At 45.4% G+C, this 18,744-nt stretch overlaps 1 protein-coding gene across 1 annotated transcript in view; it reads left to right on the top strand.

The window, feature by feature from the left end:
* The first annotated feature begins 454 nt into the window (after positions 1-454).
* The window catches only part of itga5 (integrin, alpha 5 (fibronectin receptor, alpha polypeptide)), a 41,679-nt gene continuing 23,389 nt past the window's right edge, over positions 455-18,744 (top strand). Inside the window, exons 1-8 of the mRNA XM_079521071.1 lie at positions 455-942; positions 11,411-11,541; positions 16,522-16,622; positions 17,208-17,331; positions 17,902-17,963; positions 18,054-18,099; positions 18,215-18,340; positions 18,427-18,471. Coding sequence (XP_079377197.1) covers positions 731-942; positions 11,411-11,541; positions 16,522-16,622; positions 17,208-17,331; positions 17,902-17,963; positions 18,054-18,099; positions 18,215-18,340; positions 18,427-18,471 — 847 coding nt within the window. The 5' untranslated portion in view covers positions 455-730. The remainder of the gene's footprint in view (positions 943-11,410; positions 11,542-16,521; positions 16,623-17,207; positions 17,332-17,901; positions 17,964-18,053; positions 18,100-18,214; positions 18,341-18,426; positions 18,472-18,744) is intronic.

The raw sequence follows: 18,744 nt of genomic DNA on the forward strand, positions 1-18,744 counted from the left end.
ATTGAGGATCATGTCATTATTGTCAAACATATAGCCTACTTTTAAACAATCTACATTCCAGATTTATTTATCTACAAACATGTTAGCCTATCCATTGATTGTCTGACAGCAAATTCATGTTGAAACTGTCAACATAGCAACGAGATTAGCATCCAACACTTGAGATTCATTGTTCATTTGGTTAATCATGTTCGCATCAGATAAGCATCTCTCTCTCTCTCTCTCTCTCTCCCTCTCCCCCCCTCTCTCTCTCTCTCTCTCTCTCTCTCTCTCTCTCAGATTTCCGCTGCCGAAAAGGATTACAGGGACCGTCCAGACCAGGACCACACTAGTACCACCAGACCAGATTGGCAGAGGTTTGTTCTCAGATAGTAGCGGCTGAGAAGTAGAGCTGAGAAGAGTTCTCTCCGAACTTTTTGTGAATTACAGGCTCCACCTCCCCAAAAGTTTGTCACGAGTCAAGGAACTCCCTAGTCGTCCCGTCAATTAGGTGAGGAGAGGGAGAGAGAGTAGTGAAGGAGAGAGAAGTGAACTGAAGAAGAGAGAGGTCCGAGGAGGACGCCGAGAGAAGCTGACGGAGCATTTATGAGATACTACCCGGCTAGAGTTACAGGGATGCAGTTTAGATAGACTTAACCGCTATTTCAGGGGCTGTTTGGATTTGAAATCGCTGAAGTTGGGACATTTTTGGCCTTTCAAACAAACTTTAGTGGATTTATTTATTCCTAAAATGGGGATGAAAGGATTTCGCACCAAAACGCCGGGGACAGCCGTCGTTCTTATCCGCATGCTTCTTTGTAGTATTGGGGTTCTTCTACTCCGATGTTCTCAGCCATTCTGCGAAGCGTTCAACTTGGACGTGGAGAACCCCGCAGTTTATAGCGGACCAAACGGGAGTTACTTCGGATATGCAGTGGAATTTTACTTGGCCGATTCTGCTAGGTGAGTTGGTTTTTCGAGACATATCTTATTTTGCAAGATGTTGCAACCCTAAGGTGACATGTAAATAAGCAACGCCAGCAGTATGGAGGTTTGTTTATATATATAATGTTTTGGGTACGTCCAAGAGAGCCTTATTGTGTTCCTGTATCGCGCACTGAAACTATTTTTGTTACAGAACCCCCAAATGTTAAAAATCAGGGGTTACGTTCGCGAACATTACTTTCATGAGGCCTCGACACAGAGCCTACATTTTGTACATCATTTTGGAGACTTTTACGCACGCGCGCAGCTTCCATCCAATTATTATTTTAATTGAATATGTACTGAGGAATTCCATGACCTTAAGTGTGGTTACAGATACATCTGCTGTGTTAAGCCCTGAGCATGTCATTAGAAAAGAGTAGCCATTTCATCATGGAAAACGCATTAACTCAGACGCAAAAGGAAAATAAACCCTTTTTGATACAATCATCCTCAAATTCTAAGCCAGTTTCTGGCATTTTAATTAAATTCTGACCTTTGAATCTGTCTTCAGGTTGAAATGTCCCGCAAAACCAATTACACATAGCCTGTAACAATCACATCTTATTGGTGTGAAACCCTCCACAGTGCAGGCTACATGAGATGCTTGACACATAGCAGGAATGTGATTTCTCAGTCTGTGTTGCAAACATGCTGTGACTATCAGCATTCTATCAGTAGGGTAGTAGTACCCCTGTAGAGCTGCTGAGACACTGAGAGTATTCTGTCTTGCATATTATGGGCGTCTCAGCCTTGCAGTAGGCAGTATAATCTGCCACACAGCAGTATAAATGCCCTGCTGTGACGTGGTCTGTGGCGAATACATCAGTATGATGATCCAAGGCAGGCACCCAGAGTGGTCTGGCACAATATCATGTCCAGGAGGAGCTGGTCTGGTCCTTGTATCAGAGAAGCTGCCACAGGAGTGAATGGTGTGCTGGCCTGGCCAATATGGGTCGTTGCTCTGTCAGTCGGTGTGTTTTTATGAACAACAAATTTGGCTCCAAGAGGGATCTTTGTAGCTGAGTGGGTAGCCAGCATCTAGTTTCCTGGTGTTCCTTCTCCAGGCGGCAGACAAACTCACTCAGACATTGGGGGGAACTCCCCTCTCCTTGCCTCTTTGCTTTCTCTTTTTAAAGGGCTGCAGCTCTTGGTCTGTATTTTTGATTTAGGCTGTGATGTTAGCAGACACTGGAGTCAGAGGAGAGTGTGTTAAGACTAGCCCCTCACTTCCTATGTATGCTGATGTCATTCTGCCTTTTCTTTTAAACCCCTCCATCCACCATACTTCCCCCACTGTCTAGTCTAGACTCCCTCCCCTTCGTCTCCCCCCTTTCTACAGTATGTATGTCCAGGAGTACATCTCTCCGATGACTTCATCTGAACTTTTACCAGCTGAGACACAATGCTTATGGAGAGGATGAGACAATGGGTTGTGTGTGTAGATATTCCAACCCGTCCAGTCCTCTGCGATTTCCCTGTGGATGTTGTGGATGTTTTCAAAAGTTGAATGCCAAGCCAAGCGACATGTGAGAGCGGGCTTATAAGCTGCCAGCCCACCACTGGATCTATTCACTTGTTGCGTCTGAGAACTTGGCATGTCAATATGTGTGGTGTGTGCACCAACACGTCATCACTATCATCCACGTCTTGGAGACACGGGGGAGTGCAAGAGACTCTGGAATCCAAGGAGGTGGGGTAGTCCAGAGAGGGAGTTCCTTCTTCAAAGAACAGCTACACGGTCAAATCCGGAGTGTTCATGTAACCCTGAAAGGTTGAGATAAAAAGTTGATGAACACTAAATGTTACTGTGTATGACTAGGTGGGGAAATCATTCTTCTCTATAGTTTATAGTCTGTTAAATTGCTGTCATGTTTCAGCTGCATTATGACAATGAATGATGGAAGATGAGTATATATATATATTGACCTCCCCATATCATGCCCTCTAGCACAAAGGCTCACGTTGTTCTTCTTTGACTGATGGCACTGATCCATGACAATGAGTTTATATATAGTCTGTGTGTGTGTCTGTCATGCCCCCTTGGCTGAGAGTAATAGAATTAAATGTGGACACTCGGGGCAGACCACCGTAGAGAAACGCCTGAGGATAGGATCTATCTATGAACTGTGTGTGACAGCTCCAGACACACACATGAACTTAGAGTTCAAATGCATGTTCTTGTGCATGGTGTGGATCCAAGCATGCTCACGTTGCATTTGTGCGATCATGTGGATAGTACTTGTGTATGGTAGATGTGGGAGTGTGTCAGAAAGAGAGTCTCCCTCCCTGTGCAGGTTAAGGTTGGCAAGTAACGGTTTAAACTAAAGCCGATAGCGGCCTATTATCAGTCCACATCCCATCATGCTTGGGCAGGTCTGCTCTTCTCACACACATAATCAGTAACTCATTCCTATTTGACTTTACCCCGTGCCAGGCAGGGATCAGGGAGTGGATCACACTGAGATAGACGGGGTCTAAGGTCACGGTCTGTAAATAAAAACAGACTCTGGGTCTGGTAAGGGCCGGGGGTGGTTGGAAAGACCCAAGAGGATTTTGGAGCTGGTCCATACGTCTACGTAATGATGACGTTAACAACTGGATGGCTCATAGCCTCATACGTAGTTGGACTTCTGTTCTTTGTCAGGGAGGCTGAGCACCTCCTCATGGAAAATGAACACTGAGGATTTGACTGTACGCATCCTCCCATCGGAGCTCCTCCAGTGGGACCTGCCATTATCTTCTATACATCATTGAATATGAATACGAGGTCATCATCAAATACCTCTGGGTGTTTGTAATGGAGGGTGGCTTTTCCACTGCTGCTGATGGAGATGGTAATGTGTTCCATCGAGCACGTGTTCTTCTGAGTGGGGTGTGGGTGCCGTTCTGCATTAGCTCATGTGACGAGTGCATACTACATGAGGTCACCTCGTCCATGTTGGTCACTCTCCCGGAGTTTACGCCCTCAAACAGGGTTGCCGTTAAAATAAATATTGACCTGGGCCTGGACCGGCCTGATCTTCTTTTTTGGCTACCAACGCAGAATTGTTTTCCCTACGTCTAATGCCGCAGTCCCTCTCCATATATGATCAGGCAGTTTTCTGTTATTGTTTTCATTGCTGTCCTTTTCGTATGGACCTGTTTATAAATCAGACTAGTGGGTGTTTGGTTTTCAGAAATGGAGCTTGTATATTTGGACTTCCAGGCTATTCTTCATCCAGGTTCTCAGCTATCGTGGCCCGTTAACAGCCTTCCACTGGACAATGGAGCTCTTTGTCCGGCACCAGAAATCGTTTGCTGTTCCCATTGCAAGAACTTTCCATGTGACCCATTTCTTATTTATTTATTGGCATTTTGCATAGTTATTCTTTAGTAGAGCTAGTAGCTATGTATGCCCCTATACTTCCTATAGGCTAAGCTAGTAGGTTCAGGTTGGTAAGCTGAGTAGACTGCTGTTTGAAAGGTTAATAGGAATATGCTGTGGCCCGGTGACACAAACTGCAGCAGTCTGTCTCTCACATTAAGTGCCCTTCCACTTTTATTGGTCTGATGGTTATAAGGGGGTTTACATAATGAGCCTGTGTGTGTTTCAGTGGAAAAAGATGTCAGTATGACGGTGGGTTTAAAGGGCCCTCAGACCCTGTGTCAGGTCTGCTGTGTGGGGCTGGGAATGCCCCCTGGGTATCACGTCTACTTTGGATTGGTTCGTGTCATTGTGCTGACGCATGCTTTTGTAAGATGTAATCTCTGACCAGCATCAAGCCTCTGGTTTGTTTTAACCCCTGGGGCTGGGCCCATAATGACTAATTTCTTTGGTAGCGTTATAAAGGCCATAGGCCAAAAAGTGACTTACTGAGACAAAGAATGACACACTGTCACCGGCTATTCATGAAATTCCAACAATATTCAGAATGGGGCGATGGGATACAACATTCTGAAGTGTGTGTGTGTGTGTGTGTGTGTGTGTGTGTGTGTGTGTGTGTGTGTGTGTGTGTGTGTGTGTGTGTGTGTGTGTGTGTGTGTGTGTGTGTGTGTGTGTGTGTGTGTGTGTGTGTGTGTGTGTGTGTGTGTGTGTGTGTGTGTGTGTGTGTGTGTGTGTGTGTGTGTGTGTGTGTGTGTGTGTGTGTGTGTGTGTGTGTGTGTGTGTGTGTGTGTGTGTGTGTGTGTGTGTGTGGTTTACAATTGACGGCCAAGCTACACCAGGATTTTCTCGCACAAAACGCGCACGTTTACACAAAACGCGCACGTTTACCCTAAACGCGTGCGTTGAATTTAGGTCCAGTCCTATTTTAAAAAACGCACGCGCGGGGTTCGCGTTTAGGGTAAACGCGCAAGAAAAGCCTCGTGTAGCAAGCATATCATATTTAGCAGACGCTCTTAATCCAGAGCGATTTACATTAAGCAATGACAAAAAAAGCATGGCATACATCACATATATAAAAATAGTTATCATGAAACATGCGTAAGATAAGAACGTAACAGTGGAGTATCTATGTAAACTATACATACTATATTATGCTATGACTATGACTACATAAAATGCAATTCTAGTGCTGTCTGCGTAACATGCTATAAGTCTGTTTAAAATACTATCTAAGTCTACATAAAGTGCTAGGGCAAGTGCTACGGGCCATGGTGGCCATGGTGGAGTCTGAAGGGGTGGGTTTTCAGACTACGGCGGAAGTAGTCAGTTGTTGGTGTAGAGACAGAGCTCTAACAGCTGCAGTGATTGGGAGTGATTAGAGAGAGAGGTGGGTTTGTGAAACCCTCCTGTTCACCCCCACATTCCCAAAACAGCCTCTCTATCCAGAGGTGTGAAGACCTGGACCCCCTGAGGTGGCATTGTGGAGAGGTGTTGAACCGTCAGCAGTTAAACTCCCCATCGTGAGGTTTTTGGGGTCAGTGAATTACAAGGCTATGTGTGTAGTTGAGGGGCGGGGGTAGGCGGCAATATGGTATCAGAAAATACACAGCCCGAAACCTCAGCTTGTGTTGATTTTTGAAGCTGCAAGGCATCTACAATTACCCACTTACCACTTGTGAAACCCTTCTCGGTGCAAAATGACATGGTTGGTGGTTTTGCATAAAGAGTAGCTGGCGTTCACAGTACAATTGGCAGTAAGGAGGCACCCGAATCAAGATTAAAAAATAAGTAGTCCATTGTTTCTATACATCATTGCACATGTCATGTAATAATAACGGTTACTAATTAACTTTACATAGTGAAAGAGTGACTGCAACATTTGTCAACAATGTTGACACAGCTACCAGTTTAGTTTAGTGGGCCCAAGCCCAGCACAGGTGTACAACAAATTGCGTAGCCTAAACGAAAACATGTGAAATGCCTCTTATGTCACTGTTTTTCTACCTTGCAATTTGCAGGCCACATGTTACCAGAGAACTTTTATTATCCTTTGAAATTGTTGAGGAAATGCTTTCGTGCTGCTATCTGTATCTGGTGCTTAACAGGCCAGACTGTTTATCATCTTTTGATGATGAGCCAAATATGTGGAACTGTCTATAAATTCTACTACGATGTGTGCATCTTTTAAGCGCATGGACCTGGGCTTTTGTCTGGACCTAGTTCAGACATGGATGGCTTTGGAAGAGCGCTAGTCCAGCATACAAATCCTTTCTCCAGCTCTGTGACTTGTACCAGCTGATTGTAAAATATGTGGCCTCAGCACAGTATAGTTTCTGTAGCCAGTGCACGCTACCCCAGCAGGCACTGCTACTCTCATCATTCTCTGAGGCGCGTGTGTGTGTGTGTGTGTGTGTACTTGATCGTTGAGTAGTCAACCAGCCATAAGGCAGCGGTAAGGACTCAAACAGCTCCTGTCTGGCCTTGACTCTGAGAGGATGCTAGACTAGCCTCATGGCTCCGTGCTGTCTAGAATAAGTCATCACTTAACTGCTAGTACGACTCATTTCTCATGGGTTCAGTTCCTCCAAAGTGACAATGTAAACTTACAGTAGACACTCTATTTTAAGTTGCATGACATCATATGGCATACAGTAGGTGAATTGGACTGAAGGATGTCCGTCACCAGGGTTGATGTTATGATTCCTCTTGGTGGCAAAGAGTTTTTTTTTAGAATGTCATTTGATTGCTTAAGCTTCAAATGAAGCAAGCCAGTCTTTGGTTAGAGTTAGGCTGGTGTTTACGCGTTCCTCTCTTGCAGCCCAAATCAATTACAGTAGTTTTAATTAACAGTAAATCATGAGATGCGTGTTGAGATTGTTAGTGGTTGGCAAATGGCAGCTGATTGGGGTGGTGGAAATGACTATGGCAGACTAATGTTTCAGTTCCACCCATCTGTTCACCAGTAAATTGCTCAAGGCTCTTTCCTACTAAATTGTTTTGTAATTTGTTTGCAGCAACACAAAAATGAATATAGATTATTTTTTTGGTTTTTATAAACCAGATGCCAAGTCATTCCAGTGAGGAATGTGTGTTTGCTGTGATGGCGCTTTTATTGCCCAACAACTGCAATGCTGTGTCACGTCTTGTCGCTGTTCTATCCGGATTCCAGGGCTATATCTTGGACAGAAGAAGCCCCCTGGGGCCTTTCTGTATGAAGTTGGCATGTCCTTGCCCTCAACACCAGTTTGCAGTTTCCTCATGCGCCATAGAACTTCATTACATTGATAGAACTCACTGCCATTGACCAAGACAGGCATGTTTAGGACATGGTACATACTACCATTGCCAAAGACATGCATGTTGCATGTTGTGGACATAGTACTACTCTCTGCTATTGACCAATACATACAGTACATACTGTACATGCTGGGGACACTGTAGTCGGTGCCCTTGGCCTTGACCACTGGTCTTCGAGCTGGTGTTGATCAGTGGCTAATGGCTATAGCCAGGCAAATGAAAACAACACAAAACGATTGTGCCAAAAATGTACTGCAACCGACGTGATTTAACCAAATGCTTACACTGACGAAGGCTGGATAGCCGAAACGTTGTCAATTTTTGTAAATTAATAAAAAGAGTTAAAACGTACTCTTGCCACTGTGTACTCTTGCCCTGTATCTTTGTTTATATGATGTTGACCTAAATTCTAAGAGGATAGCGCACCTATCTAGCGCAGGAAGTCGCGCAGGAAGTCGTGGTGGTTACAAGAAAAGTCATTAACAAAATGCTTATAAATTGCTCAACAGAACAGAGTAAACTTGAAAAATAAACCATGGGCCTTGCAAAAACGGTTTGTGAAATTATATGGTATTCTAGTAGACCACCACCTTTCAAGATGCCAGTGCCCGTAAAAAAAAACTAGAGAAACAGCACACACTGCAAAATCCTGTAACTGAGTGTACTGTAACCAAATGGACCCTTACGAATAAATTTGTTTATATTTGGACACGCACAACATGTATGTTTGTATCTCGGTGACCTTCCTCACACTGCCTCAGGAGCCAGTGGGTGCAGTTGACTTTTGGCAGGCGTTCTTTCTTCGGCACAATGCCGGCATCCTGGCATGGCTTCCCCGTTGACTGTGATCCCTATCAGTGCCACAATGGTGTTGACTCTTTGCCTCTCACTCCCACTCTCAGCAGAGTGTCTTCTACCTCAGAGACACATTAGTGCTGCTTGCAGATAAGTCCATAAGTACGTTGTTGAATGAAGCAGCTGACAATAGCTGGCCTGGTCCCCTATCATTCCCTGTTTGCACACCCATTCCATGGGGCAGTCAGCCTCCTTTACGTGAAACCATTCTCAGTCCTGCAATCTGTCGAATACAGTTAAGTCCTTAACAGCTACATCTTTAAGTGCATAGTTGGCAGAGGAGGTGGGGGGAGATTTGCCATTTAGAACCAGACTGATCATCACAGATAAAGGCCCATTAACTACTAATTCTTCCTTGTTTACAGTGCTTTAAGATTAGGGGGGGGGGGGGGGGGGGGTGTGTGTGTCTGTGTGTCTGTGTCTGTGTGTGTCTGTGTGTCTGTGTGACTGACTGACTGACTGACTGACTGACTGACTGACTGACAGACATGAAGCTTCATACCAATTTGCTGATTAAAGAAAGTCCCCCTCCCCACCCCGACATTTATGTCCTTTCAATTTCTGCCATAGCGATTTACAATTGATCCCATAGCCAGAACTGATATGCACATTGTGATTGGCTTCCATTACCAATGTATTTGACTACCTGCACTGCAAGTGCATAGTACTGTCCTATTGGTATTTGCGTGAGTGAAGGTTTATAACCACAATTTGTTTCTTTCCCATATAAACATCAGATTCACTATCCTCTTGAGTTGAGTTGGCGTGGAAACTTTCGCAATGTTATTGCTAAAAAAGAGCATTTAAAAAATCTCAAAACACACTGGTCAAGATGGGATTGTTTATCTCTTGCAGTTTATCCTTGGAATTTATCTTGGAACAGGCCATCTTTGTTTCCTCAGAAAACCCCTGAATGTTAGCAGCCACAGTCGTGCTGCCATATTGACCACGGAGCTTGTCCAGAGCAGACGAGCACAACATTGTGGTCTATTATCAGTGTCCATTCACTGCACTGGAGTTCAGATGTTAAATATTTTATCAGTCTGTTATGGTTTTGTATGTGAAAGAAAGATGGCAGAGAAATCCCCAGCTGTTCTCATCGTGAGAATCCGTGACAAGCTGGCTTCACTGGGATTTACATTATTCTACAGAGCAGAGCTCTGGTCGTCCTCTGGGACATCCCCTCCATCTGCACACATGGCAGTAAAGTGCTCTCTTCTTTATTTCTCTCTTCTTGCCAGAGGGATATGTTGACTTTTGTCCTTTCCAAAATAGAGTTTAGTGTTTCTTTCACACTTCGACTATAGCCTCTGTTTCATGCCTTTTCTTATTACAGAAGTGTGTTTTCAGGACCATATGCATTTGTACAGGATTATATAGGTGTAAGGTGTTGTCATTGCAGATAAAAAATGTCTTGCTCCTTGTGGGCCTCAGGACTGCTTCTTTTTCTTTGTGTTCAAGTATTTGTTTTTGGCCTTTTTATGATTTATTCTTATATATTCATTTGAATTCTCCAAATGGGAGAGTGCAGAGAGACAGGAAACCAAGATGAGATGAGATGAGAGAGGAAAGACATGGCATGGCAAGGATATGGCTGCACAGGAGTCGGATTCTAACTTGGGTCCACACGGCTCCAAGGAGCATTATGGGGTGTGCACTGATGGGCCGAGCCTCCAGGCACCCTGGTTAAAAGTTTTTTTTGCCCGTAGCATCTCTTTATAGACCCTGCTGAGCAGTTATCCTTGGGGGTGAGATGCTAATTTTAGCTGACGTATAAACTTCCACGCACTACTGGAAGATCTGGGGCAGGAAAGGGTGTGCACTTCCTGTTTGGGATGCCCCCAGCGTCCCGTCTACAGTCTGTGCCCCCATTCCGCTTCCTTCCACAGCACCATACCCATTCCTGTGATGTTAGGACGATATTAGAATGCCTCACTTGTACACCATTGACAAAGCATAAATCAGACTTAAGTGAGTCTGCAATGAGGTAATGGCTGAACTGTCTACTTCAGACAGATTGACTATTGGAAAGAAAAGCGTTCCAACTTTACCATGCCCAGGTCTCCGTTGTCCCCCATCCCAACCACTCCTTCTCTCCATTCATCATCTCCCTCAATTCATCGTCTTCCCCCATGTGCTGTCTGTCTCCTCTGTCTATCTTCCTACCTGTTCTTGGACCAGGCCAGTCACCCGTAAGCCCATGTGTTCCCGTCACGGCTGCCAAATCGGTTGGCCGTTTTTACAGTGGAGCTTCAGCAGGATGAATGTTTAGTATTGCGTGTCCTTCGGGAGACAGACAGACACACACACACACACACACACACACACACACACACACACACACACACACACACACACACACACACACACACACACACACACACACACACACACACACACACAGCTGTAGAAACAACAGTGTGACTCCACTTAGACCACCTGCTTTTTTGTTTTCCCATCAAATTTGCCCCATGGGGTGTGTGTGTGTGTGTGTGTGTGCACGCACGCGCATGTGTGTGTGTAGGTGTGTGCACGTGAGTGTGCCTGTGTGATGTGCTTACACACAGGTCTGCATCAGCCTCTCTGTGCTGTAGGTTCCTTTCGCAACGTTTTATGCGTGCATCAGTGGTAGCAGCAGTTGCTCTCAGGTCCAGTGGATTATGTAACGCCGTAAAGGAAACCTTTTCAACAGGTTTCAACACTTAGTCTGCATACAGCGGCGCATTAAGCAGTAAAACTTGTGTTCTGCACAATGTTCAAAACTGTCGAGTCTAGTGGGAGGTCTGGAATGCATTCTTTAATTGATGCCAGACCAAGATCTAATTTTGACCAACCTTATCGTTGGACAGATAAGTAATTCAGATTTATAAGGATGTTGCGGTTTGGATGATTGGATCATGTGACATTCTGGTTCTCTCTTCCTCCCAGTGTGAGCGTGGTCATCGGGGCGCCCAAGGCCAACACCAGCCAGCTGAAAATCACAGAGGGAGGGTCTGTCTTCTACTGCCCGTGGGGCCCTGAACGATCAGACTGCCACAGTATTGAGTTTGACCCTGAAGGTAAACCTCATCACTGACACAACCATATCTGTATGTGTTTCCTTTTTTATCATTTGTGTTTTTCACTGCAGGTGAGGTAGAAGTCTCAACGTAATATTATTATGCGTTTATGTTATGCACAGGACTGCTGAAATACACTGAGATTAGAATTGCGATATATCCAACAAATATTTTGATCCTCTTAGCTAAGTCACACATTTAGCATGTGGACATTAATAGTGTGCTATCCACCCCCCTTTTCAGGTTACATGACATTCATCACTACCCTCTTATTGCCTTGGCTGGTGACTCGAGAGCTTCAGGGAAGTAGGGATGGAGTCTTAAGAACTGTTGAGCCGGTCGAGCTTTGCTGCTTCTCCAAACACTTGTTAAGCCAGTAGTCCATTTCCTTTGTGCTGGTGTTAGTGGTGTAGTCAGCAGTAAGCAGTAAGGATCCTTTGTGCTGGTGTAGTCAGCAGTAAGGATCGGACGTCACCGTTCCACTCCACTGAACTGTTGCTGGCTATGCTAGTTCCTGGAAAAGTCATTCCTGTTCCTTTTTGCCTCCTTTGGGTTGAAAAGGATAATGGAGTGTCTTTAACAGTATTCCTTCCTGCCTCGAGGTCATGTTTGTGCTGTCCTGTCCCCAAAGGGCAAGAGAGAGAGATAAGCGTCCGATAAACAAATAGGTCAAACAAAGACTCATGTCTCAGTTGTAGGACAACGGAAACAGACACCACCAGTCTTAACAACAGGGCTTCTATCAGTATGCAGTCAGACTTGGGTAATTGGTTCTGGAAAGAAAGGATGCAATCTTTTACTATGATCAGTGTTTTGGTCAAAGGTCAAAGGCCCCACTGATGGAACTGATGGTATTTAGGGATAAGGTATAAATGTAAATGTATTTTTAGAGTTTTATGAGGTTTTATGTCATGCACAGAACACACACAAACACCCAGACTATTCCTAACACATGTAGTAGGACAGCAAGCGTGTGTGCTCTGCTCTCGACTTAGCAGGGGACTCTTGGCGTCTTTCCTGGGAAATCAAAGCTTCACTCCTTGGGCCAACTCAAGATTTACAGTCTATAATGCACAATAGGGGAGAAATATTCCACTGAGTCTTTCACAAGCCTCGTTTAACAGCCCCTTTGTGCAGTATTCCACCACCGGTTGCCTTGCGCTCATTTATTTTTCTACCCGATTTTCCCCTGCAACAGAAAATGTGCTGCACATCCTTGGGTGCTGGCGTAATGCCATGGTGAGTGATGTCATCCCGCGCCAGTGGGGTCTCAGGGTGAAGGATAGTCCCATGAGTTGTCAGCGTGTCCTTAATTTTTTTCTTCATTGGGGCTTTGAAGGCACAAAGAAGTGTTACACGAGAGCCAGATTCAGCCATCTGGACCATAGCAGAACTGCTATACCAGAGCTTGATACATTCTGTTCAATCTGTTGTTATCCACATCTAATATAGCCTATACTTCATAGTATGACACATGCCGGAAATAGTACATTGTGACATGTTGTGAGCTTGTAGTTTGGCTATTGTCAGCAAGTGACAACGCTGAATGACAGAGTATAAATGAAGCATATTATCTGTGCCATTGAGACATTAAATGGGATGCCTGTGGACATTCATTCCTATAGAATTCCTTTTTCAAAAGAATCTAAAAAAAGAAAAAATCTCATAAATCTGCAGTTTTTTCTGGTCAAATAAAGAACAGATGATAAGATGTTGTAGTCTCATAACATTATGCTTAGTGATGCTTATCTCTTCCTTACACTGCAAACTTGTCTTTACTCTTACTTCAACTCTGGGAGTGTAAAAATGTACTCTTATGCACCGAACGCACCAAGAAAGTGTAAGCACAAGTGCTTTATTGGGCAAGCAGGTTTGAGTGTGGCTGTTCTTGTGACTGTGGTCAACTGGTCACCCAATGTATTTCTATTTCCCCGCTCAGAGCAGGAAAAAAATCTTCATGTGCGAGATCGGAGCGTCCGTGCGTGTATGCTTGCGTGCCTGCTGGGTTTTGTGCGTTACAGGGTCAGGCACTTAGAAAGTACAGTGACTTTTCTCTTGTACTTCAGTATTGGTGCCCAGCTCTCCACCACCAGTGTGTCCCCTGCTATCTCTAGAGTGTGGGTGAGGTCTAACCCAGAGGCCATGGGCCCTCTTAATTAGCCTAACTAATTGGGTCAAAGTGGTTCGAGAACCCTCCTCCTCCTACCAACTTCCTCTTCCACTGAGATAAGCGCTTGTCTGGATCCGAGCAAAGAAGAAGGGGAGAGAGGGCAGAGGGGAGGGAGGGTCATACAGGGCGAGGGAAGGAAGGAAGGGATCGAGATTCGAGAATGGAGGGAGAAACCAGAGCTCTGGTTCTCTATTCTGTTGCCCTCTCATAACCCCCCCCCCCTCAACCCCAGCACTCCCACAGGGGCAGCTGATGTGATGAGTGAATTTGGCCATTTGTCTTCTAAGCTATTGACGCACGCATGCACGCACGCACACACACACACACACACACACACACACAGGCTCTAAATGCACTAATGGCTATCCTCTCACACACAGTTCAAAGGGTAGAGGGGGGGGGGGGGGGGGGTATACGGACCCACCGCAGGCCCCCCACACCACTCTGGTGTCCCGGGAGAGACGTGACCAGGCACCATGTCACATCAGCACGCTGCTCTAGCCAGCTTCCCAGGAGGACCTGAGATGACACGTTATTGTGACAACGTCTCTGGGTTTCTTTCTTTATCTGAATCGGACCCCTGTCGGATCTACTTCAGTCACTTGCTCTCGTTGGCCCTAATGCATGAACACCGATGAACTGAGTGATGGGTGGGAGCTGTGTGTGTGCGTCACTGATGTAACATTTCATACCGGGCACCTGCTCGGTACAAGCAGCTTCAGTTAGACACATTGGAAGTTATAGTCTACCTCTCTTTCACTGAACCCCTTTTCAGGTTCAACCTGGCATCTCTATTTTGGGCATGTCCCAAAATAGAGATGCCAGTTGTTCACAAAATAGCAGATCTAAATATTGTCTGTCGTATGACAAATTAAGTAAGGGGTGACATGGCACATGGGAGCAAAATACCTTCTTGAGTGTTTCCCTGGTTTGACTCCCGGATGGCTCGACTGTGTCATTCCCCTGCTGTCTGTAAGCCTTTCCTGACAATCTCTCACTGGTGTTATCGAAATAAAGCAGAAATGAAAAAAAAGAAAAAAGAAAAAAAAGAACATTCTTAAAAATGTTATCAGCAATGAACAGCATTTCTCATTCACATTCCCATCAGATTTTCCCACTGAATATGGGATTTGACCCCTACCCTCCAGCCACAGCTAGGCATGCTTATCTAGCGTCTTAGCTGCTGCCGTTGAATGTCAATCAATTATATAGAATACGAAGCATAACAGGAAACTGACATAGATATGCTTCCCATCTTTCGGCGTGACAGCTTCTCCTCAAGATGTCAATAGATAGTTTTACAATTTGAGACCGATACCTTTTAATCTGTTCCAATCCTGGTTGCTGTTGTGACATCACCTCAAACCTGCGCATGGCCCTCTCAACGTGTCCAAAATCCCCAGAGTAGCACTGTGTTCCCTTATCCAAACAATGGCTCCCGAGTTATGAAAATATGAAGGCAGGTATGGTGTAGGAACAAGGTTCTGTACAGTTATTGTAGATTAGTTAAAGCAACAAGCTCCTAAAGACGCTGTTTGATGTGCAGGTCATGTTAATGCTGGTACAGCTAAAGCATATCTCTTCACACATGGCCTGTTGCAGACATGTAATGGGGCGGGGGCTGGGCTGGGGGAGGTCAGCAGCCGGCCTTGCCCCACGGTGAGTAATGTTGCATGGAAAAGCCTGGTGATGGACATGGAGCAGAACTACTGTTAGGTTATTAAGGAGACATAATCCCACCGCTTACCTACTGTTAGGGGAGAGAAAGAGAGAGATGCCAGAAAAGGGACAGAATGATGGCGCATAGAAAGTTGAAGAAAGAAATTGAGAGGCGAGTGTAGAGCGATAGAGATTGAGAGAGGGGAAGCATGTGCTTGAACAAAGATGACTGTGGGGTTGCTATGAGGAAGCCAGGCCAGAGAGTGTGTGTTTTCATTGGACGCCAGCCCCCTTTTCTGTTTCTTTCTTTCCACCAAGACATGGAGCAGCCCCTCAGCCCCAGCTCCAGGCTGCCTAGTTGGCTGAGAAGTGGAGAGGAAAAGGGTAGGAGAGGCAGCGTCAGGATATAGAAGGAGCTGACACACAGCCTGCTTTCCTCACATCCACATAGGTCAAGATCTCTCACACAGAGACGGCTTGTTGCTGCTCTGTTGCAACTTTTTTTTTCTTTTTCTTTCTCTGACGAAATATATAGCAGGAAATAAGTCTGGGAGTATTTTAAATGATAGGGTGATCAGTTGTCAGCACGTCCCCCTGAATAAGGTCATTCTGTTCTGATCAACAAACCCTCGAGGTATCGGACATCACCTTGCCGGAAGCTGGGTTTGTTACTTTGAACCTCGTCCTCCTCGCCATGGCAACGCAGATGTTGCATCTGTCTCCCAATATAGTTTGTAGATCGGACTAATTTGACCATCTGTCGTGTCACCTGCTGCTGTCGCAAAGCTCAAGTGGGAGATCGGGGTTACTGGCCAGGTGGCCAAACAGAGCCTTGGGTCAACAAGGCTAAGCCAGGCTAGTACAGTCCAGACATCAGGCCACACTAAGGGAACGACCTCATGTTGACATCTGAACAGTGGCTGAGAAACCATTTCTGTTCTCTTCAAATTCTCGCCCGATCGTTATTACATGAAAAATAATGTAACTGGAGTCTGGAGGCCTGTTTTCTGCCAAACGGGGCAGATGTTTTCAAGAGCCTGGGAGACTGACGGGGGAGGGGGATGATTAGTCGCCGGGGTCCAAGTTGAAGACATACATGTTTTGTCAAAATACTGTCACTCAGTGTTGTTTTTCTCTTGCCTTCCTCCCAGGGGACCGCAATGTCTCGCTCAATGACACAGACTATCAAGCGGAATTCAAGTCTCACCAATGGTTTGGCGCCACTGTGCGTTCCCACGGCGACACCATTCTGGTAAGGTGACCCTCTGAGAGACTGGGGTCCTGTGGGTGGTGGGGGTGGGTGGGTGGGGGCATAAAGAGACTTGCCTTTCAGGTTTGCTCCATTGCAATGGTGCCCTCCCCTGTTATGATTTGTTTTCCTCTCTGAAAGCCACCCACATCATGTGGCCATGAGAAACTTGTGCTTGCTTCTTTTATAGCAGAAAATGTTGTGATGTCATAGAGGGATGTGAAATGAATGTGCTTCGGTCAAAGGTCACAGTCAATAGTGTTGTAGTGATTCACCAGTTTTCACTTCCACTCTCGCTTCACTAACTGAGAAGTGCAGTTCTGTGGCCCCCCCTGTTACATCAAAGTTGAACCGCCTGTAGCTGTGTCTCATTGTATGGTATATGTTGTGACCTGGGTTGAGTTAGGTGGTTGCCCTGCTCCAGATGTACCATCGACCTCAGCCTGGATCTCCTCCTGAGTTCAGCGGGGTGTTGTTACAACTGGAAAAACATCATCCACCTATTCTCTCCCCTGTCCACCTCATACCTCCTACTCCCATTCCCGCTGGTTCCTTCCCACATAAGCCCCTGCCCTCCCTCCTTTTCAGGCTTGTGCCCCTCTCTACTCCTGGCGAACCAAACAGGACACGCCCCATTCGGATGCCACGGGAACCTGCTACCTCTCTGTCCATAACTTCACAAAGTTTGTGGAGTACGCTCCCTGCCGCACAGGTAACTACTGCAACTCTTCGAAGTTGTCCGTCTGGCTTTTGGTTGTTTTGTTTTTATCATGCTCTCTAGCCTGAAGGGTCTAATGTGGCATTTAACATGACAGCTGTCCATTCCACTGGAAGTTTGGCGTGTGTTCAAATGCTGCACCCATGGGGCAAGACGAAGGGGATGATATAGTATCGAGTAACAGCGACTAACAGTTTCCAGAAACATCTTGTAGACAGCCTATAGAAACATACTCCGGCCCTCCCAGTTATCGGTAATCAATTATGTCACTTTATATAGACCGAGGCATTCCCTGCTGTGACATTAGACAGATGTTGACATTATCTGCAACACTGCTGAGCCGGCACCTGCATATTTATTGGACCATAGGTGACTTATCTGCATCAAATGAATTTTAAGAGGTGCTGTTACCCATTCATGAGTCATGCATGAGAATTGAAATAAGTTATTGTTCTATAAAGTCAGCCTGTCAGGGATTATGGGCAGTCTGTCATGTTGTGGGCATTGAACAACAGTTTCATGAAACACTAATGATTTATGAACTCTTTCCTCTCTGTGTTACAGAGTTATTCGGGAGGGCGGGACAAGGCTATTGTCAGGGAGGATTCAGCGCTGACTTCACTAAGGTAAAACAGTTTTTCTTCTGGAACTTTAAGCGGTTTCTTAAAATTATATTTTCTCTTCATTGCCATCAATACCTAAATTCAATCTTATAGGATGGCAAGGTGGTCTTGGGAGGACCTGGCAGCTACTATTGGCAAGGTATGCACAACATAAAAATCTGGACTACTGTCAGAAACCATAGTGATCATAATCACTTATTACATATTTTTGTCTTGGTACATTCTCAATGATATCTCTTGTTTTTTCCCTGAAGGTCAAATCATCTCTGCAGCCAAGGAGGAGATTATAAAAGCGTACTACCCAGGCTACCTATTGCAGTCTGTGACAGGCCAGGCCGAGACCACACAGGCTCCAGTCAAATATGACGATAGCTACCGAGGTATGAACAGTTTGCTGACTCAGACAATGCTAAAATATATAACAACGCCTCAGCAACCTAAACCTATTACCTGTTCTTTGCTGCAGGCTACTCTGTTGCAGTCGGGGAGTTCAGCGGAGATCAGGACGAAGGTAAGGCAAACATGCAGGCCATACATCTGCACTGCAGACTTTATTATGTGCACACACACACACACACACACACACACACACACACACACACACACACACACGTGTTCGGCAATAATAGCTATGTGTTGCATTGAAAGCGTAGCTATTTTTGGCAAACGTTCCTCCCAGAATAGGGATGCTGGGGGTGGTTAACAAAAGTGACATTTTAAGTTTTATTGCGATTAATATCATTGATCACAATTATTTTTACCACAATAATCGTGATATGTAATT

Source organism: Electrona antarctica (genome assembly GCF_951216825.1).
Source record: "Electrona antarctica genome assembly, chromosome: 2".
In the NCBI taxonomy this organism is placed as follows: Eukaryota; Metazoa; Chordata; class Actinopteri; order Myctophiformes; family Myctophidae; genus Electrona; species Electrona antarctica.